Below are 23,532 nucleotides of genomic sequence, written 5' to 3'. Positions count from 1 at the left end.
AAAACCCCTCTTGTGTGATTAGGGTGCTTTCCCTGAGGAAGCATATGGTGAAGTTGCCCTGCCCACAGGCCCAATGTGGCTAATCACAAGTAGAACAGCCTTAAATTTCAAATGTGACCCTTAAGACCCCTCCCACTAGATAGCTAAAAAGGAGCACAGTCTCCACAGAATCAAATCTTTAGTGTGTCCCTGGGATGCATCCTGTTTTGCTTGCTCTCTCCCTCCTTTCTAAGTCCAGGGCACATGGTTAGCTGATGTCTGATTTAGCATGTGGAAAGAGGACTCCCAAAGGTAGCTTCCCCACCCTATTTCTTACTATGTGGATATAATAACACAGATCAAACAAAATTGTAGGGTTGCTCTTTACCTCTAAACCTGTAATTGACTCATATTCAACAAACACCGTTTGGTCTTGGCCATGAATTGCCTGCTCCCAGAAGAGGCATTGTGGTGTAGTTATAGTTATGTGCAAGGGCATTAGATACAGACTTAGGTTCAAATTCAGATGCTGCCAACTATTACCTATTTAATGCTGTAAGCCTCAGTTTTCTCTTCTGCACAATAGGAGGATAATATCTATTTCACAGAGGTTGTCATAAAGAATAAATGCAATATTGTGTGTATGTATGTGTGTGTGTGTGTATATATATATATATATATATATATATATATATATATATATATATATATATATAAACTACCTGGTTACTGAGTCTTCATTACTATTGAAGCTTTGATCTAAAAGCAGCAGACTTACCACTCAACAGATGAGGGAGCTTCATCCACAGTGCAAGTGCACAACGCAGAGCCCTTGCTTGACCCTGCCTTGATTTTCTCTATTTATTCTTTCCTTTTAGCAACATGTACTTTGAGGGAGTAACCTGGAATTGTCAGCTCTGAGAGCACAGATTCCACCTTTCTCATTTTCCCATTATGCATAGGTACTGAGATCACATTTTGAAACCCCAAATGAAAATATACTGTCTCACTTTAGCAAGGCATGTTGTAGCTCACATGGTCTAAAATCCAGAAAGGATGGTTTCCTTTCCCATTGCATTTTTCACATGGTCAGCCATCAATGAGAGCCTGTGGAATGAATGTACCGATCAATCAGACACTGTCATTGCCATCACTAGTGTCTATACAGCTGTTGCATCCTGCTGTCTCTGATGTATTTGCTCTTTGCTGTATCAGTCAAGGTCCCAACAGGAAATGGTTAGCTCTCAAATTAGAATAATTCAAGGAAAGCTTAACAAAAGACTATTTATGAAAATGTGAGTGGGATGCAGAGGAACCTCCAGGGATACCAGTAACAGTGAATGGGCTATTACCTCTCCAAGGCCCCCAGGGAAGAAGGGAGAAAGCAGAAATAGGAACCTGGAATAAAGAGCCTTTCCTGGAGAAGACCGCCTTGATGGAAGCCTGGACCTTCAGGGACTGCAGGTGTGAACAGGTGAGAGGAAAGGCTCCTCCTTCCCTCTGATCTGCTAGTGGTTCCCATTGACTGAACCCAACAGGAAGCCAGAAGCCAAGGAAGCCCTTTGATGTGACTCATCAACAGGCACAGGGAGAAGGAAGTGGCACATGGACAGTCTTGGTTGTGTGCTGTATCTGAGATGTAGGGTATCTTTTTAAAGGTATTAAAAGTGAAAAATATCACCCGAGGTTTTGTTTCTGTAGGCAGTTCTCTACTGGCATGCTACTGCCTCCACCTTCCTGGCATGTGCTATCTCTCTGGAGAAGTCACCCTTGTGCTTCTCATCACCTTGTAGCTCTCATCACCTGCAGACCAGGAGGTGACCCTCCTCAGGACTCCTGAGCACCTTCCTCTTAGCTCTACCCTAGCACTTTTCATGTTGTAATGATTAGTGTTCTTTTAGTGTTCTTCTCTGTGCTTAGTCAGTGTTCATTGAATGAATAACATTTTTTCATGTAATGAAAGAATGCTTGACAATAGATGACCTTAGTTTTCTAGATTAAAGGTCAGATTCCACCCCAGTAACCTCTCTCCTCCCTTACAGCAGTAGGCCTGTTAAGACCAACAGAGAGAGTTCCAAGGGCACTGATGAATTTGAACATCTGGAGTGTGTTAGCAGTGGCTGTGGGAAGCATCAAACCAGCAGGAAGGTGTGGGTAGGAAGGGTGGTCAGACTACTGGGCCATGTCTGGAGAAAGGAAACTCCATTTTTAAATTCCCTGTAAGGGGACCTGGGCATTGCTTAAGTTTACACATGCAAATTCCCATTGACATCCCTTCCCTTTCTGGAAGCCCTGACAAAAGAGACACTTAAAAAAAGTGGCATGTACCCTGTTAGGGAGATCAGAAACATTGACAGGAGGCTTGAAAGGCTGAACAATTTGTAATCCCTTTCCCAGACTTGGTTTGCTCACTTTTGGTCAATTATGTGCACATGTGTGTATGTGTGTGTGTGTGTGCGCGCTTATACATTGTGCATGCGTGTGTATACATGTCACTGTAACCTTCACAGTGCAGAAGTAATTCCATCAGGTTTGGGGCAGAAAAACATTTATAGATGTAAAGAGAATTAAAATGGAAGGCGATAACTTCCAGGCACACTTCATTGTCACCTACCCCTCCCGTCTCCCTACCCTCCATTTCCACTCATACCTGCTCCTTCCCTTGCTGAATTTTCCTGGGTAGTCCATGTATGCTTGAAATCATCTGTCTGGTGAACTCAGTCCACAAACAATAACTATTTGCTGAGTGATCACTGTGTGCAGGGCAGCACAATTCCATCAGTGGTGTGGATTTTGTATTTGCATGAAAGTGCCTGAGTGAAGCCAAAGGATATATTCTGACCTTTGTAATTATGTATTTCCAAATAATAAGGTGTTGATCCTTCAGTTATTCTAAAGACCTCAGGAAGATGATTTTCACACTTCCTCCCTTATTTGATTAGGAAACATCACATGAGGATGTAGAACTCCTGGTGTTTCTGTCTCGCTGGGGAGGAGATGAAGCCCAGGGGAAATATGAATTTGATCAGGTGTACATAATTGCATTGGAGGGGAATATGGATCTTCTCATTTTCATTAGGTGACATTGCCTTTCTAAAATGAGGTTAATGAGGATTAGTGGGAAGAACATTATTTATTCTTTTCTTGGTGATAGCCTGAAAGATGAGAGCTATGTAGTGATCCAAGGAAATCCTTAATGTTCTCCACGAGGCTTTGCCAGGTCTTTTGAGCACAAAGCTTGCTGCCATTCCTGAAAAGCACTGAGTTACATGACATGACTATAATTAAAAGATCCAGCACAATTACATTAAAAAATAATACCACCTTAAAAGTTGTTGTAAGAGATGTACTTAGCAAGGACCCTGTGCGTGGGTTGCCTAGGAGAATGTTAGACAATGGCTCACTGGCTCCCTGCACTGTCCTTCCATTGTTTTAGTTGACATTGGAAAAACCCCAGTTTAGCATTTCTTCCTAGGATGAATTCAGACCATACTTTAAGTTTTTTTGGACAATTTATAAATTGTACTTTATGTCAACTTAAGATTGAGGAGAGGTGTTTGGATGCCAGAACTGGAGTCTTAATTTCACCACAGCTTCAGCTTTAGCAAGGGCTAAAACAATTTAGGATTACGAACAAAATTCACCACCAACTTTTTATTTATTCTGGAAGGTTCTACAGGAAACCAAAAGAATTGTTGGGTGTCACTGCCTAGGGCTGTGACTTCTGCCCACAGACATAATTGCAGCTTCCACAAATTCCAGAACTTAGAATTCTAAGTTCTGAAAGGGAGACTGATCCGGGTATGGAACCTGGAACTCAGAAAAGATCTTCTCCAGGATTCTTAGGAATGCTCCAACAAAGTGTTCATTCTAGGGCACTTTGTGGCTTCTGGCTATATCTCTCTTTCTTCCATACTTTCTGATCTCCCTGCCTGATCTTTGAGGGAGCAACAGAAGCCAACTGGAAACTACCTCACTGTGCTCCTTGGAGGGTTGGTGGAGGATCTGGGGCATTGCCTATCTTTGTGTGGCTGTGAGGCTCAGATTTCTCATGTGGAAACTTGGGGATGCCTGCTCTGCCAATCACACAAAATTATTGAAGGAGTCAAATGAAACTGTGTGTTGGACATGGTTTTATACGTGGAGAGGTATCTGAGAGGAGGCATTACTAATATTTTGAACAAACATGGAGACTGAGTAAAATATGGTGCCCGATTTCCAACAAACACTATTATTCTCTCATTCACACTGTATTTATGAAGTCCTTTTGGAACAATCCTATGGTCTGAATATTTGTGTCCTCCAAAATTTGTCTGTTGAAATGCTAACCTCCCCAAGGTGATGTTATTAGGGGTATGGGGACTTTGGCAGGCAATTAGTTTGTGGGGGGAAAGTCATGAATGGGACTGGTGCCTTCATAAAAGACCGAAGAGAACTCATTCATATCAGGTAAAGATTAAGGTGAGAAGGCACCACCTTTGAACCAAGAAGTGTACCCTCGTTAGACATCAAATCTACCTGTTTTGATCTTGTACTTTCCAGATTCTAGAACTATGAAAAATAAACTTTTGTTGTTTGAGAACCACCAGTCTGTAATATTTTGTTATAGTAACCAGAATGGACGAGGACACACCTCCCTCTCTGACTGCATTGTCTTCCTGGATATGAATCACTAAGCCCTGCAATGCTGAACACACTTCCTTGGAGCTTCAGTTTTAGGCAAAAACTTCTGAGGGGAACATTTTTCTTTGAAACAAATAAAATTCATTCAATTATTTTCCCAATCATTTAATACGTGTTTATAGAATGCCTAAGGATAGAACTAGATGCCATAAGAAACTGTAGAGTCAAAATTTTCTCTTGTCACTCACTCATGATCTATGACATAATCTACATATGGGATCTAGATTCATCAATACAGGCAGTCATCAATATAGGTGGCAATCAGTTTTACTGCCTCCATTCCCCAGCAGTTCGACAGGAGTTTACTTTAATTTGAATATTTTTGAAATCATTATGTAACTTTGAAATTTGGACCAGGAAGTTGAGTTACAGCTCTAAATATTGTGTCAAACTTTTCTTTGCAACTGATTCTGAAAGTTCCACTTAGTGGTAAATGCTGTTTTGCTCCTGTGGTTTTCTTGGCCTGGGGCTCTGTAAACCTGCACACACAATGGTCTGTCTTTGAAGAAGCCTCCTCTAGCCATGAGGAATACTCACTCATTCCATTGCAGAACTACACAAACTACATTCCTCCTTACTTCAAAGCTCTCTTCAGCTAGTCCTTTCTCTAACGATAGCTATCCCATAAGTAGCTTTTATTTTTGGCTAAGATGAAAATTTTCAGAAATCAAAATTACACCAGCAAAGAGCTCACATTGAAGAAGGCAATGTGATATCACTGACAGTAAAGTCTCTGATATCACTGACAGTAAAGTCAGGCAGATGGTATGAATTCCTCTTGCACATAGAAGCTTGTGCCCTTCTGTATAAAGGGGCACTGTGGTATCTCCCTGCCACCCCCCTTTTCTTTCAGCATAATGCCATGAATATGGAGATTCCTCAGTCAGCATGTATTCATTAAAGTGAATTTTGCCTGGGGTCAGTTTTGTTGACAGTTCCTTATACAATTGGGTGAGAGCTTTTGGTAGATGACCTCTAACCCTCTTCTTAGTGTACAATGGACATAAAACATAGTTTCCACCACTCTGCTGGAGGGGGAAGGAGAGGTGCACAATATAAATTTACTCTGTGGCAGATGCTAAATAGGCATCTTAAGTATGTTACCTATTTTACCCTCACAACAACCCACAGACACAAGATAGTATTATCTTTGGCTCCAGATTGTTCTGTGAGCCAGAACAATTGCAAGGGAATGTCATTTGGGATGTGGGATGGGGTATTGATTTTCAATATAGACTAGACCGCCTGGGTTTTTCTTCAGGATCCCTCAATTATCAGCTTGTGTGATCTTTGGCAAGTTCTTTGATTTCTTTGACCTCAGCTTCCTCATCTTAAAAACAGAACAATAATATTTACTAAACAAATTGTGAAGCACTATAGAAACAGCATTTAACCTCTTAGAATTTGATAAAAGCAATTTAAAAACATCCATAATTAGGACTTCCCTTTACCAACACAGTATTTTTAAAAAATTTTGTTTAGTTCTTAATGGACCTTTATTTTATTCATTTACTTATATATGGTGCTAAGAATCAAAACCAGAGCCTCAGACTTGTGAGTCAAGTGCTCTGCCATTGAGCCACAACCCCAGCCTCCCAACACACTATTAAAAAATTTTTTTTGTAGTTATAGATGGACAGCATGCCTCTATTTTATTTGCTTATTTTTGTATTTAGTCTTAAAGATCAAACCCAGTGCCTTACCCGTGCTAGGCAAGTGCTCTGCCCCTGAACCACAGCCCCTGCCTCAACACCATGTTTTGGAAGATTTTTTTTTTTTTTTGGATCAGAAACATCCACAGAGCTCATTAGATACCCAGGCCACACCCAAATTTAGGTGATCAACTTGTCCTGGTTTGCAGGGGACTTTTCTGGTTTTAGCACTGAAAGTCCTGTACTCTGGAGAACCCCTCAGTCGGAGCCAATCGGTATGGCTGGTCGCCCTGCACCCATATTCACTTACCAAGCTGGAGTCTCTGGCACTGGGCCTTGGGTATCTCAGTTTACAAGGGAGAGGCACCAGTCATTGAGAGGGAGTAGTGTAATGGATTATGCCAGGAATGTGGGAGCTGGATAGACCTGAGTTTGAATCTCTTTTTTGTCATTTTTGGGAAATGTGATTTGGGTAGGTTGATGGGTTTCTGGGAAACTGAGTGAAATGGAAAGTAGCACATACAGAGTTGATTAGAAAGAGCATTTGGGACCCACTCTTGTGGAAGGGAAGAGAAGGAAGAAGGATAGGGCAGAGGGAGGCACTGGGCTACAGGGAAGTCTCAATGAAGACCTCAACCAACCTCACAGAGAACTCTGGAGGTAGGAGGGAGGATCCTTCAGAATTGTTCTGTGTTGGAATGAGGGGCTGGGTTTCTCACTGTCATGTCCACAAGTCAGTGCATGCCATCTTCGCTGGCAGCAAACCCAGCCTGGGAGGCTGACAGCAAAGGTCTCGTTGGCAAAAGCAGGCCCTGTAGCTTTGAGGGTAAATCTTTCAGGACATAAGTGGCCTCCAGTAGCACATCACAGCATCCACCACAGGGAGAATAACTTAATCCCGCCAAACCTCTGTCTCTCCATTTTTGAAACAAGATTGATGATAGCAAGTTTATCAACTCAGAAGATTGTTAATAATTAAGTGATTCACTACACAGAAAACACAGTTGGATGCTGTAAGCAATCAACAAATGTTAGCTAATATTCTATTTTAAAGTTAGAATAGAACAAAGTTTGGAATGAAGTTGGGGATGATTCAGAAATCTTTTTGAAGGATATGAATGTCTTGTCTGATTTGCCAGGAGTGACAATGTCAGACTTTTTATTGTGATATGTGTTACTGCATTGGACATTAAAATATAAAGCAGGTGAACAATTGAATTAATTCAACAATTGTTTAGTAAGCATCTGTTAATAGAGAGATTAGATCCCAAATGAAGCTTGAATTCAGAGTCATTTCTCTGGATGAACAATTAATTTAATGGGCTAGACAAGGCTTAGCTATCAGATCCCATGGAAAATCAAACATGTCTTTATTAGTAGCAATGAAACATATCATGATAGAGTCTTTGGGTATAGACTTCTAAAATTAACTCCTGTAAGACATTCTTTGTATCCATCAAAACAAGCATTAGTCACAGGAAGGTTGTAATGACACTGTCACACTTTAGCACAAAAACTTGTTGAAACATTTGGGGGGTAATTTTTAATCTAATCAGGAGCTTCAAAAACACTCACCCTTGCAATTCTGGTCCAAGATTATTTGAACTAAGAAAAAATAAAAAACTATACACTGAAAAACAGGAGAAGTTGGAAGAAAACTCCTTAGATGTTTGCTGGTAGGAAAACAATTATTTAAAATAAAAATTTAACTTTGTTGAAAAGGAATGGGTCATATTTGGAACCCATTTTCTAAATGGAGAAAGTTGAGGCCAAGAATCAGTCATAGACTTGTCCTAACAAGTGAAGACAAATGGAACCAGCCCTCCTTAATCTTTGTTCAAGAATTCTGTTTGTCTCTCCAACTACCTTTCTGCTTCTTGGCATGATGTCTTAGAGTAAAATGTCAGCTGTCAGTGCCACAAAACCACGAAGCCAAAGCACAATGACTTGAAGTATGTGAATGAAGTTCATGTTCTTTAAAGTTTTTCTTATTTTCCTTCCCTACCTCCCTGATTTTTCTTTTATTTATTTATTTATTTATCCATCTATTGATTTTTTAATTTTTAAATTAATTTATTCTAATTAATATATATGACAGCAGAATGCATTTTGATTCATTGTATGCAATTGTAGCACAATTTTTCATTTCTCTGGTTGTACACAATGTAGCATCACACTATATGTGCAATCATACATGTACCTAGGGTAATGATGTCCGTCTCATTCCACCATCTTTCCTGCCTCCATGCACACTCCCCATCCTCCCTCCCCTTTGCCCAATCAAAGTTCCTCCATTTTTCCCAGGCCTCCCTGCTCCCCATTATGGATCAGTGTCCACTTATCAGAGAGAACATTTGGCCTTGTTTTTTGAGATTGGCTTACTTTGCTTAGCATGATATTCTCCAGCTCTATCCATTATCTGCAAATGCCATGATTTTATTATCTTTTAATGCTGAGTAATATTCCATTATGTATATACACCACGGTTTCTTTATCTATTCATCTACTGAAGAGCATCTAGGTTGGCTCCACAATTTAGCTATTGTGAATTGAGCTGCTATAAACATTGATATGGCTGTGTTTCTCTCTCTCTCTCTTTCTCTCTCTCTCTCTCTCCTGGTCAACCTGGTGAATCTTTGAAAAGAAACTTATTCATATCAAAATCTAAAAATATCATATAAAATTATCTTTTGGCAGTGTGTATAAGACACACATAAAATAAATGAATTTCAGTTTTAGACTTGGGTCCCATCCCTCAAGGTGTCTCATTATGTATCTACAAATATTCCAAAATCTGAAATCTGAAATACAAGCATTTCAGATAAGGAATGCTCAACATTGTCAACACATCAGGGTCATGTTTGATTAAACCAGCATTGTAAAGCACATAAGGGAGAGTGAGGGAGAGAAGCCCATGATCATCACAAATGACTCCCTTCAAGAGCTAGGGTGTTCACATTGTGGCATCAGCTAGGACTCATCCTATTAGAAAGGACAGAAAACCCAACATTGGATTTATTTTTAAAAAATGTATATGTGGGGGCTGGGGATGTGGCTCAAGCGGTAGGGTGCTCACCTGGCATGCGTGCGGCCTGGGTTCGATCCTCAGCACCACATACAAACAAAGATGTTGTGTCCCCCGAAAACTAGAAAATAAATATTAAAACAAAAATTCTGTCTCTCTTTCACTCTTTCTTTAAAAAAAAATGTATATGTGTGTGTGTGTATTTTTTAAAAATATATATTTATATATGTGTGTGTGTTGAGGCCCACAGCTGAGTCGGGATGACGCATGGCATTTTTGCCAGAAGTAGTGGTTGAGAGGTGAGTGAGTTCTCTAGGAGTTCCTGTTGAGTTCCAGTTGAGCTCTGGCGGGGATTCCCGGAGAGTTCCCATTGGTTGGGGAAGTGCCGGAGGAGGGATATTTCCGGTTGCTGGTTCCTGGACGAGCAGCGTGGCATTAGGGAGAATCCCCGGGGAGCGTGTGTGGAGTGTGCTGGTGGAGTTCAGAAATAAAGTTTGTTCCTGCTTCAGTGGCTCGTGATCTGTGCCCAGCCAGACTGCGGCATATATGTGTGTGTGTGTGTGTGTGTGTGTGTGGTGTGTGTATATTTTAAAACTAAATGTATTAGGTGACTTATGCTAAAAAGTCTAGTTAAGCTTGCTTCAGGCATGGCTGAACTGTGGGACTGACTGATATTATCAGAACTCAGCATCAGTTCATCTCTTGACTTCTGTGGTGTGGGCCCCAGTCTCAGCAGCTTTTGAGAGCAAAATGGCGGCCACAGCAGCAATTCCCGCCCCAAGAGTTGTCTCAGGTTTCAGAACCAGTGGGTTCCAACAGGAGTCATATTCCCAGAAGTCCAGAGAAAAATCTGATTACTTCTCATTATCCCTAATTGGGTCACATGACCAACCTGTACCAATCAGAGGAAAATGCAACATACTGATGGGCACAGGTCTGAGTTACATGCTTAACCTCTGGAGTCAGTTTTGTGAACCAATGAAGGCGCAGGAACCAGAGCTCCTTAAAAGTGGGAAGGGATAGTTTTAAAGATGAAATGAGACTGCCCTTATTAGATAGTGAATGAATGCTAAGCAGCAAAATCAACAGATGTCCATTATAGTTGGGCTGTTGTCATTTTACTCCAGCATTGCTGGGAAAAATCTGCTAAGAACAAACTCAGCAAATCACAGATTTGAATTGAAGAGCAGAGACACATGAATCTACAGAGCTCAGCCACTTTTCTCTAAATAGAACATAGTTTATACTATCAAAGACAGATGTTTATTTATTCTGTGCTGAGCATGCTACAGTAAAGAGGATTCCAAAGATCCTTTCCTCTGCAGATTGCAGATTGTTGGGGGTTGGGTTTTCAACTCTTATTAAAGGGAAACTTTGGGGGACTCATTAGAATTGGGTAATAAATATGTTTGGAGAAAGCTAAAGGGCTATGTTGTTTCACAATTCTGGAATTCAGAGCCATAAAAAATAAGCAGTCTCATTAGCTCAAAGGACAGAAACTTTTATGTATAAAACAATTTTATTTGGATAATTTTGGCATCTCAAGAGACTTTCCCTGTGGCTATATTATAAAATAACTCCTATGTCTTTAGTATACATTATCCTGTTGGGCCTTGTGAAGCAAGAAATTACTTGCTGTGTTTAGTTGCTATGCTATAGACCTTTTCTATAGTTTTCATTTTCTTTCTTATTAATTCACACCCTTTCTAGAAATGCAAGTTTGAAAGCAATTTTCATTAAAATTTCTTATAATCCATAAATTTGAGATAATTGAACTGAGTCCTTATTTACCCAAATTGCCTATGCCCAAACTATTTCATGGGTTGTAAAAATAGGACAATTTTGGGGGACTGCTCTCTGATGATGAACGCTGGAGATGGTTTTTATCTCTGGAAAAACACTTGTTCCCAGCACAGGTGATATCAATTCTTTTATGAGCTGGTACTGATGGTAATCTAATGAAACTAATCTTTATGAAGAAAAAAGTACATTTCTTTCTTACTAATTGAGCTTCAGTATCTGATGGAGTTGGATCCTGATGAGCTATTACCTAGGAACTGGTAAGCTAAGCACAACTTTGGAAGTGTTTCTATGGTGGACAATATCATTTTTTTGAGTTCCATTTTTTCATTTTGGCTACAGAGTACACAGTTATCATAGGAAATCCCTTACCCATATGCTTATTATAGTCTAGAATATCCTCTGTTGAGCTAAAGAAAAAAGTGTATGCAGAAAGTGTTCCAGATTAGGAAGGAAGCTGCGAAGGCACTGCTTGGATGTTATTTAAGGGACATTAGAAGGGATCCTGCCTAAAGAGTAAGATCCCACAGAAATGGGCCATAATAGTACTTAAAAAACGTTTAATGAAAGGAAAAAAATAAATGAAAGAATCAGCATAAAATCATCTTTCAGACAAAAACTAGAGAGGTTAGAGAAGTATCCCTTAGGCATCCTCCTAATTTACCTCCCTTACTTCTAGCAGGATCTACTTTTATCAGCATTACAGCAGTGACAATTGTCATTGAAGAATATCAGGTCCTATGATGCTTGGAATGGTTATTATAAAAACTAATAACAGCAAATTCTGGTGAAGATGTGGAGAAAAAAGACTCTCATAGCTGTTGGGAATGTAAATTAGGACAACCATTATATAGAATAATGTGGAAACTCCTCAAAAAACTAAAAATTCAACTATTATATGATCCAGCTATCCCACTTCTGGGTTTATATTCAAAGGAAGTGAAATCAGCACACCAAAGAGCTCCCTGCACACCCAGGTTTATTGTGGCACTATTTATAACAGCTAAGATATAGGATCAACCTGGGTATCTATCAAAAGATGAATGGATAATGAAAATGTGGTGACACACCGTGAGATATAGTTCAGTCATAAAGAAAATGAAATGCTGTCATTTGCACAAAATGGATAGAAACTGGAGGATTTATTTTACTTATGTTAAGTGAAATTAGCCAGACACAGAAAGACCAGGTACTACATGCTCTGTCTCATATATGGAAGCCAAGAAAAGTCAACATGAACCTAAAATAGTGATTACCAGAGGAAGGGAGGGAGGGTGAATAAGGGGAGGTTGGTTTTGATAAGGCATATTCTATGCATGTGTTTGAAATATCATATTGAATCCCATTAATATGTACAATTAATGTGTTAATAAACAATAAAATATAATAGTAAGGACTATAATACTAGGATTCAGAGGATAAGGTAAATATCCGCCTTTCCAGAGATAAAAATAACTGAACAGTGATAGAACTTTCAAAAGTTCATGTAGTCTGGCATGGTGGTGCACGCCTGTAATCCCAGGGATCAGGAGGATGAGGCAGGAGGATCACAAGTTCAAAGTAAGCCTTAGCAATTTAGCAAGAACCTAAGTAACTTATGGAGGCTATCTCCAAAGAAAAAAAATAAACAGGGCTGGGGATGTGGCTCAGTGGTAGAATGCGCCAGTACCAAAAAAAAAAAAATACATGGAATCATGTACTTGAATTATGAAAAATCAAATATAATTTTCTTTGTTCTACCATGCTGGAAGAACTCCTGTCTTATGGAGAGATTTATTGCCATCTTGTCTAAGTAATCAGTGACCCTAGATGTGTAGTACCAGAGGATTCCTGGGTTGTGCTACTCAAGGGACAAGTTCTTTGATACTTCCATGTGAATGGAACCCTAGAGGTGTGTAACCCAATACTCCCATAGTCATATAATCAGTATTGAGTACTTACGTTTTGCTTGTCCAAAATCTCAGCACTTTGGGGCTCAGTCTAATTTTCTCAGATTTTGATTTCATATTAATCAGTAGTTTTGAAAAAAAAAAAGTCTTTCTATAAATTAATGCTGATTTTTACTCTCTTTCTGCTTTTCTGGTTTGTGGGGCTGTAACTTAGGAAGAAGAATTCCAAGAAGATAAGTGCCCCAAGTTGGAGCAGAAGATGACATCAGGTAGAGTCCACTGGGTGTGAATCCTTTTCTGGGCTGCTATTGCTGACAGCAGGACTCAGAGCATTGAAAAGCTTGCAAATTTCAAAGGAAAAATTGTATGTTCCAAATGATGAAAACACTACTAGAAATGTCACTTGTGATGTATTCTAGCCACAACATCTGGGCAATCTGGTTGTGAGACAGAAAATAGCTTGTTCTCTTCTTTGTCTTTTTTCTTTCTTTGATTACACTTCTTGAAGAATAAATACTTGCAAAGTAGATGATGATAAAGAAATTCCAGATTCAGTAATGCTAAAATAAGGAGTTTGGCTACTTACTGAAATGCTTTTGATTATCTTGAAAAATATTCTTTAGATAAGTTTGCTTTAGAAGTTAGTATATAATCAAATATGTAGCTTTGCTAAAGCTATTTACCCTGCGATAAAACTTCCTATGAGATAATGTGGAAAGAAACAAGTTACAAGACATTTATAATTTAGTTTAAGATTAAGGTCAGGGAAGATAATCAGAAAAAATGGCTATAAAAATAAACATTAGTTGAATGGAACTAATAACAATGAAAGCTCAATCTTAATACCATCATCTTCTATTTTCCAACAGCTTCTAGTTTTGTGTTTTATATGACTCAGTATTGGAAGATGACTCCAGAGGTATTTGTTGCTGGAAGAAACTTGTGTTCTTAGAATTTCATGGCAACGAGGGAGCAGGATTAAGAAATGGGAAATAGTAATGGAAAGAATATGCAAAGTGAGGGGAAAGTGGCACCCTGCTCTGGTAGGAGTGGGGATGAGAGAAGCAGCTGTTAGCCAACTCCACCATTTCCTCTACACCTGTTCTCCCCTGCCAGGTGACCTGTACTGGGTTGAGAGCAAGCATTACTCTAGTTTGCTGCCTCTTCCTAGGATTCTGTCCCCTTGCATATCCTCATATACCTGGCTCCTCACAGCTCAAATGTCCTGTCCTACAGAAACTTGAGGACCACATTCACATTCCTCTGAATCACTCTTCAACTCTGACCAATTTAAAACTTTTTTATGATCTTATTCTGACTTAAAATCAACTTTCTACTGATTGGTTTATTTCCTTATTGTCTTCTAGAGAGCAGGGACATTGCCTGTATTGTTTAATGGTATCCTTGGCACGTTGGACAGAACCTGGAACATAGTAGTCATTCAGTAAATTCTTGTTAAATGAATCCCTTATGTCCATTTTCATTCTCTGGAATGGGGACATCAGTGGGGCAGGCTTTTTATGGGCCAACACTATGCCTATTTTAGATTTGGGAATTATAAAAAAAGAATAAGATATGGCACTAGTGCTCAAAAGAGAGAAATGTCTAAGAGAGGGTGTCTACAACACAAGAAAAAATGTAAAATGTAGGTTGTAGAGGAAGCCAAGACTGTGGAAGCCTTCCCTTCACAGAGCTTGCTGTTGAAGAGCGCCTGTAAGTCACAGACACGGGGAGCTAAGGCAAAAGGCAGAATACAGTACACATCAAAACTGAGATAGGAGTAGGTAGCTTGTGAGCACTAAAGAGGTGGGATGAATGCAATTTGGAGGATTCAGGAAGTTTTCTAAGAGAATGAGACATATAAGCAAGGTCTTGAATGATGGAAATTCATTCATTCATAAAGAGAGTCACATTAGCTAGGGTATCAATACATGATAACCAGTACTGTACATTGAATCCATGGTGGTATCTTTTTGGAGTTCCACATTTAAAAAAAATTTATTCTGGTTGATGACCTATTGATTAGGCATCTGACACCTTATCCTGGGATCTATAGTTTATACTTGCAAGGGCTACCCAGGGGCCAATGACAGTTCCATCATTTGCTCTCTAATAATTTAGCAGAAATCTCTACATATTTGATGGTTTCTTAGTAAGTAACTTGCCTGTGATTAATGCTGACCCAGAATCAGGTGGTATTTTCCCCAGACTCCATGGAAGTCTTGCTAAGTGGAAAGGGTAATATCTTTTTAAAAGTGAACTTTGATTCTTTATTGAAAATACCATTTCAAAGATGTATTGCATCCTTTTCACACAATATTTGATGCAAAAATAAAGAATAGGACACAAAACTGAACATGGGCTATGCCTGTAACTGTGCACAGGGAAAAGGAAGAATGAGGCAGTGGGCCCATGAAAGACGATGGTGTGTTGGGTGGATGATGTGTGGAGGAAGTTTTCCCTACTTGAGAGTTCCTTCGACATGACCAGGAACAATATTTTTACTGATGGTGGCAAAGAGGAGGTATCATGCCAAAGAGAGAGAACTGTTTGTCAGCAAGCCACGATTTGAAGTCTGAGAGCATAGCTCTCCGAGGATAAGCCAGTTATTGGAAGTAGCTGAGGACAGAGACAGAAGCCAGTATATGTTTTTACTTGAACTTATGCATCATTTGCAGCAGTTGCTATACCAGAAGAGAAGCACTCTTTCTTTCTGTGTTAGTTAGGGTTCTCCAGAATAAAAAACCCACTAGGGTATAGATTTGGTAAGAGATGTACTATGAGGAACTGTCTCATGTGACTATGGAGACTTTTAAGTCTGTCACTGTGAACTGGAGTCCCAGGAAAGCTGGTGGTGTAACTCTAGTCCAAGTTCAAAGGCCTGAGAACCAGGGGAACCCATAGAGTGAGTCCCAGTCGAAGGGCAGTGGAAGACTGATGTCCCAGTTCAACCAGTCAGGCTGGAAACAAAGGGGGGTGACTCCTTCCTTCCTTTACCTTTTCTTCTATTCTGGCACTCAACAGTTTGGGTAACACCCACCCATATCGCAGAAGGCAATCTACTTTAGTCTGTCCACCAATTCAAATGCTGATCTTATCTGAAAATATCACCAGAGACGCAACCAGAAATATCATTTAACTTGATCACCCCTTGGTCCAGTCAAGTTGACCTAGAATGGACCATCACACTTTGCCTGGGAGCCTCTTTCCTATTGGCCTTTCCATGAATGTGTTCCTTTTCCTGAGTTTTTATGGTTTATCTGCCTTTTATTTTGGAGAGTAAGTTTTAGGATGAACCTTTGCTTCATCTCTTTCTATTCTGCTGAAAGGTTCTGAGAACAACCACCAACCATTCTGAATACCTACAATAGTCTCTGTGGGCTCCAATAGTGAATTAGATAAAAAATTGAATATTTCTTGCGTAGTATGGAGACTCGGGTTTATAATTAACACAGATAAACTATAGATCATGCCCCTACTGATTTTATTTGTAGCCAAACGAGTAGAAAACTACCACTTTTGTAGAGAAAGAGGGATAGGAGCAACCTTACACAGGAGGAATATCGTATCTTCACTAGATCATTTATTTATTCCCTTGTGGGCAGGGAGATGAATGATTTGGCCAACTGTGCTTTCTTGAGAGAATCCTTTAAAAATGAATTGTAATCTTTCTGGTGGCTATGTTTCAAAAAAAAGTAAAACAAGTTTGAAAAATGTTGGCTCCATTTCACCATTCCTCTTACCCATGTATTGCTTTAGAAACAGGCCAAGTGTTTTTGCATGCTGAAACAACTTACAAATGAACTTAAAATTCAAGACGATCTTGCGGAATCTTGATTATTTGTGCTGCCAGGGCCTTAAAGATTGCAACACTCGATAATCTGTAAGTTAAAGTCTTTTTATGGTTGGTCAAAGGGTGTTATCAGAATACCCTCTTTTTGTTATAGGTCACCAGGAGTGGAGTGGGGCCCAGCACATTTTCAGAGTTCATTGTGCATGTCATTTGTACTGAGTTAAGTTTTCATTTCCTGTGGTTTTTAGGTTACTTAAGGGTGAAGTAACGAACCTTAAACCGTTAGAACTCTTCAACCGAAAATGGACACAATGAGGAAAATTATATATGTATTTTTGTAACTTCTGTGGGGAAGTGAGACCAGGATTACACTGAGCAGCCTCCATTGCTGTCTGTAGGTTGACATACTCAGAGGTCAGGCTTCTGCCTGGGCAAAACCCATTTCTGATTATTCAAAGTGTCTGTTTTTACTTTTATGTCATGGTAGAACAGTCCACAGGAGACTTCCACAGGGACCAACTATATTTTGGTCACACATCCCCTTCAACTGTGCAAAAGCAGAATGAATAGGCAACTCTTCAGATGGGGAGGTTAGAAAAAAAAGAAGGGAGATGGACCTCATCTTAGTTAAATGTCTCAGACAGCATGAAGATTAGGGGCAGGCTTTTCATTAGAGACAATACTACTGGGGGTTGTGGATGGTTTTTGGGGAAGACCTGGTTCCTAACTCCTTTCTGGGACTGTGTTCCACATGGCTCACATCCTCACCTCTTACCAGATCTGTGTTCTCCCTGAGATCTTCTTTAGCCACTAGAAAATTGCAGACTGTCCTGCAATTCTTATATCCTGCCTGGACTTGTGTTTCTAAAACCACTGACAGCTATCCAACATACTGTAGAGTGTATTTGCTTTTTGTCTTCCTCCCTGCTAGAGGGTAAGCTCCAAAGATGTGAGAGCACTTTACGTGCAGCTGCACACAGGATGGAGACCTAGACTGGAGCCTGACTAGTAGCAGGTGTTCAGTACATATTTCTCGGGTGAAGACTGAATGCTTGTTCCTGTCTCTTAAACTCTTGCTAAAGCAATTTGGTTAAGCAGAAATGGAACATGGCATCATTTTTTACTTATTTATTTATATTTGCTTTAGTTCCCAGCTCTACTCCTGGAATGCATAAGAACCCAAAATAAGTAGTTTGACTGAGTGTGAGTGCATGAATAAACAATGGATAGGCTCACAACATAGCCTGAGATGGAAAAACGGGTGCACTCTGTATTTAACAGGTAGGAAGTGAATCATTATCGAAGCCAGAGATGAGTTGGACATGAGCCTTGCCTTCCAGAAGCCGAATGTTCTTCCTTTACCAGGAGTTTATCTTCTTCCTGTTCCTTGAACTGTAGGACAGACAGTCTGAGGGTCCGTAGGAAAACTTTTATTGGAGAAAATGCTACTCAGGTTGTAGATGACTCAGTGAAACCCAGATACTCCACACTCCTTTATGAGATTTATCTATCATAATTTTATTTTAACCTATGGAATCCCATTACTTTGTCTGTATTTTGAATAATAGCAATTAGATTTTCACTATCAAGTAAATCTTTTCAAGAAGTGAAAGTGGCAACATGCTTGTTGCTGGAAGAACACAATCTTGAGAAGGGGAGATTCATTCCCAATCCCAGGGGTTTAACACACAACCAAGCAGGGTTTAACACACAACTGGGCTCTAATACATATCCATAAAGAGATGCTTCTAGAATTTACTTACACATCTTGTATTATCAAGTATGAGTAGGAGAAAGATACTATTTTTGCCTACATTTTCTCCACTGGATAAATCCATTAGAACAGCCTTTCACTCTGAGGAGATACTTCTCTAGTGACCGGAGGTGGGGGTAATGTTTATCTTTGGCAGGAGAAAGCAGCAATGCCATGTTTAGCACTTGGGGTGAAAAGAGACTTCCCGGCCTGTCTATTAAAGATGTGCCAGTCTGCTTTCAGCCCACTGCCATTTTGTATTCAGAAGGCATCAACTAATGAAATAGGGTTTAAAATTCTCAGCACTATCCTAGGCCAAACCTATGAAGAGATATTACCACTCATGGATTTGAAAACATAGCACCTACCCTCCATGGAGTCACCCAGAGAGCAGTCTGCTGTTTCTTCCTCTCTTTATGGGCAGAGAGCTAATTGTTTTCAGAATTTTTTCAATTCAGGAAATCCAGCAGACCACTTATTGTTCATGAATGAGAAAATGCCAAAGAAAATAAAAATGAGGGTTTATTTTAGACTCCATATCTAAGATACACCTAATATCTGTTGATTGAGTGGGTTCCTGTGCCTTAGAGAAGAGCTGAGATGTACCTGTATAGCAAATTGAGACACAGCCAGGAGACACCTTGGTGGCTTCACTGTGTACTCTATTACACCTGATTTTGTGTTTGTTAACACAATGGGAGTAGAGGCATGGAGCTTTCCAGAAGTTTACCCACAAGGTGCATCAGATACCAGGAATGAAATTTTCAGTGTTGATACTTAGAGTAGAACTGCCTGACTTTTTTTATGCTACCAGATCCATTTCTCTATATCATTCTCTTTCAATATTTTCTTCTTGTTTGCTTAAAATTGAATGTTTTCCCTTTGTAAAAATCTCTTGGAGAAGGAAGTGTTGTGAAGGTGACATTAACACACAAAGTCAGAAGAAGCAAAGCAATGGTCTATATGTAAATGTTTCCCTCCTAGAGGAACCTCTCTACCACTTCCCACTTCTCACTTCCTTCCCCCATGTAAGAATAAAAATATGGAGATTATATTGCTTGCTATGGATTTGGATGCCCAGCCAGCTTTCTCTTTAGAGAAGTGGATGTGGAAAATAGAAATCATCATCTAGAAGTTCCAAATGCAGGTCACAAATGTTCATAACAGAAAAAAAAATACGAAGTTTTCCAATCTGAAAGACTGTTGTTAATGTCATTGTTATTTTTGTTCTTTAGCCATGTTTCCCTGAAAACATCTGAAATGAAATTTCTGCCTCAGAGATCCCCTGTAAAGTCAGTTTCTTTATTTCCGCCCTCTCTCCACACTCCAACTCTGCTTGGCTTTGCAGCCCCCATATATTTTGATGTTTCCTTGAAGATCAGCGACTGTTCCTGAAATGTACACATATAGGAGGGACAGAGGGCCAGCACTGTGGTTGAAAAGTCATAAAGGAATTTGTCCCAAAGTTGTTTGGGCACTGCACTTTATGCAACACTGAGAAAACATCCCTTGTCCATATCAAAGGTCAGGCATATGGAGAGATGAAGTTGACACGAGTGGCTAGTTCTCACATCCTGTGTCCCTTGACTCTTCACTTTGGTGCACACGCTGTTCCTACTTCAGCACAAGCGTGTGTCTCTGACTAAAGGCCTTCTCTTACCTTCCCCAGAGTTTTCCCTAATCCCTTGGGGAACAGCCCTCAACCAACCATTGATGGGACTTGGTGGATAAATACTCCCGCTCCCTTGTGCTTGGGTCCAGAACTGGCTCCCAGTTTCTCACTCTCAGGAGAAGCTGGCTGGAAACAACCCTGTGACAGAACTTTTCCTCCCCTGTGTCACCTGTCCACCCTCAATTCCCACCTCAGCTGCTTTCATCTGATTCCCTGTCTCAGGGCATGCTTTTGGGGGAACCCAAGCTAAGAGAGGGTCCCTTCTGAGGCTCACTGATTGAACACAACTGTAATATTTGAAAGCATCCATGAGCCTGGCTGAGATGGAAAAAATCCTTTAAAAATATTTTTAAAACTTTCAAATCTTTTGAGTAGATTTGAATCATAATAGCATTTATTTTTTAACTCCCAAGCATGGGCCCTGATACTTACCCTAATTGCTGATTGGTTCTGGGTGAACTCAAATAATCTTATTCTCTGTTTTGAGCCTGTTTTAATTTTTAAAAAACAGCTCAGGAAAGAATGCATCTGGTTTCTCATCCTTTATCACAGACAGAATGAGTGAAAGAGATAACAACATACAACAAAGTTACAAAGGTATCTCCAAATGAATTATGACTTTCTTGTTAACTAATACATTTGGGCTATAATTAATATTTAGGGGTAATATGCAGTGTATGCTCCTCACAGATATCAGAAAACAGTAAATGATACTGAGAACCTGGTGGTGACTGTAACTGCTTAGGGCTGTTCTAAACAGAACAAACTCATCTTGTAGATGTGTTTTGTTTGCTTGCAATTAAAAAAAAATTAAAAATAGGTTGCCAATGTTTAGCAACTAGAAAATTTTATGTAAAATCTAGGTTCCAATTTCTTTTGAGATATTTTAAGAACCAGCCAAACAGGCCTTCATTCCTAAGTAATAATAAATAAAACTCAGCAGAGTTGCATTTCCAGCAGCTCCCTCCCCATCCTGCCTCACCCCTGCAGGCATTTGAGGATTAAGCCCCTGGATTGTGGTGTGAGGGAGAAATACAGGAGAAAAAGGAAGAAACACAAACAAATAATAACCCTTATCATTTCCAGGCAGGAAGAAACTCTTCCCACAAGCTTCCAGTTTAATAAACAAAATCGTGTGGTTTTGCTCCCTTATCAGAAATCTCTTCTTTGGTGGTGATCTGAGGAGCAGGTAAGATGGAGTGGTGGCCGTTGCTATGGAAACAGAGGAGGAAATGCTAGCATCAAGCTTGTGAGCGCTTGCCTTGCTTCTGCCAGCGATCTTTACACAAAATTCCCTGAAGCTCCCTGTAGTTGCATTTTTGAATTTTACTCAGTGTAAGCAGCGAATATTATACTATCGAAAGGTTCTTCATGTTTTTCAATAATGGAGGATTACAAAAGATTTTGCACTGTGAAGAGTACCACCAGGAAATGCAATCTCTTAATGGGTGGGTGTGGCTGGAACACTAGAAATACAGTTCTAGCTTTGCTCTGATCACTCAGGGAATTGGAGGTCTCAGGGAATGCCCTGAGCCTGGGCTTCTCTTCTATGCCTTCTTCTTTTAAGGGAAGTGAGAGGCCACTGCATGCTTCTGACAGGGCTGGAGTAAATAAAACACGCTGCTTCTGCTCTTGCTCAGCAAGGCTGATGATGCAAAATCACGTAGGGAGCATTAGCCTGTCTGGCTGTGTGCTTGGTACCTCCCAGATAGATTTTGATCAAGCATGACTCCAGTGCATTCAGTGATCATGAAAATTTCAGTGTTGCTGTCCAAGGAGAAATGGACAAAAGGGACCAAACTGCTCTTGGCTTTTTTCTGAGTCATAGAAGCAGAACAGATCAAAGAGACTCAAAAAATCAGGGCATATTTTGCAAAGACCTGATTCTAGTATTTGGCCTGCATAGTAAATAAGGTGCCATCAGTCCACTGGATCCATGTGATCAGCAAACATTTACAGATCCTTCCCTTTGTGTTGGGCACTGAGGTAGGGCTGTAAGCTCTGCCTACTTGGTTTTATGTTCAGTCAGAGCCAGTTAACCCTCATAACCCTGAGGACCATGTTTCCAAAACTGTGTGCCTTGCAATTTTTTGTGTGTGCCTAAATTTTTTTTTAGTGGCTGCCCTGCTCTAAGTAGATTTATAATATGTGTTTTATTCTAATAACTCAAAACGGCATTTAAAAAGTGAATAATTGTATGAATTTTTTCAGGTGACTAAAACTTTCTCAGCTTCTTACCTGGTCTAATCCATTGGTTTTGTCCTGAGTTAATCTGGCCTGACTGTCAAACTGAATTTTTGTAATTTCAGGAGCATATTATCCTAACTGGTCTTTTCTGACAGCTGCACACAAAATATTTGGTCCTCATCCCAGATTTGATACTATGATAATAACAATAGGTAATCTTTATTACTTCTTGTAATGCATGAGGCACTGGACTGAGTCTTTGTGTGCATTTCTTATTTAATCCTCTTAACAGCCCTATGGTAGTAGGACTATTTGACTTCCCCTTTACAGATGGGCAGGTTTAGGTTAAAAAGTTAGTTTATCCAAGATCATATAGCAAGAAGGGCGTGGCACCATGATTCAACCCAAGCCTGGTTAAGACCAGAAACGTTTTAACTCTTTGCCATTTTACTCTGCAAAACTCAGTCAGTCTTCTGGACACACTTTAGTATTTCTGAGCAGTACCATACTGAGAGGGGTAATTTTATATCCTTCTGGTCTGAGTGAATTTATCCACAGGGATCTGTGATCTAGTCCCATTTAGAAAGGCTAACCCTTCTGTTTTTTTATAAAGAAGGAGCTCTGAGGGATGGCGAGTTCTTGGAATTTCCCTTGAGCACATAAAGTCATACTTTGATGTAGGTGAAGTGTAGAAATTAGAATCACTTTTTTCTTTTTAAATTTGGTGAAGGTGATTATCTGTGTTTTAACTTAACTCTGACTTAACTCTAATAGGACATCATATTTAAATCTGGTAGAATCAAAGACAACAACAAACATGCCCCAAAATTGACTCTTCTCTCTGATGGAGCCTGGCTTCAAACTTTAAGGTCATGTAGGATTCCCTCTTTCTACTTAACCTCTGTATAAGTCTTACAAGGTTCCTTTGCAGTATTTCTCATATCTATTCCAAATTTTCCAGTTTCGCAATCACACTCTAGTTTTAGACATTGTTCCCTCATACCTAAACCATCTTAAGAGTTTCCTAACTGGCTTTCTGTGTCCAAGCTTCACCTGTCCTTATAAATCTTACACATAACAGTCAGGGTATCTACTCACA

General features: G+C 39.8%; 1 protein-coding gene and 1 long non-coding RNA gene across 2 annotated transcripts in view; one reads left to right on the top strand and one right to left on the bottom strand.

The window, feature by feature from the left end:
- The window catches only part of Fam107b (family with sequence similarity 107 member B), a 197,640-nt gene that overhangs the window by 59,822 nt on the left and 114,286 nt on the right, over positions 1-23,532 (top strand). Inside the window, exon 2 of the mRNA XM_046448358.1 lies at positions 13,243-13,297. Coding sequence (XP_046304314.1) covers positions 13,243-13,297 — 55 coding nt within the window. The remainder of the gene's footprint in view (positions 1-13,242; positions 13,298-23,532) is intronic.
- LOC124095201 (uncharacterized) overlaps positions 1-23,532 on the bottom strand; it is a 68,914-nt gene that overhangs the window by 12,183 nt on the left and 33,199 nt on the right. The gene's annotated exons all lie outside the window — the stretch shown is intronic.

This window comes from Marmota monax, unplaced genomic scaffold (assembly GCF_021218885.2).
Source record: "Marmota monax isolate L192 unplaced genomic scaffold, Marmota_monax_Labrador192_F-V1.1 WCK01_AAM20220418_F8-fsc00066, whole genome shotgun sequence".
Classification (NCBI taxonomy): domain Eukaryota; kingdom Metazoa; phylum Chordata; class Mammalia; order Rodentia; family Sciuridae; genus Marmota; species Marmota monax.
The sequence above is the reverse complement of the archived record's forward strand: the minus strand, read 5'-3'. Positions and strand labels throughout refer to the sequence as shown.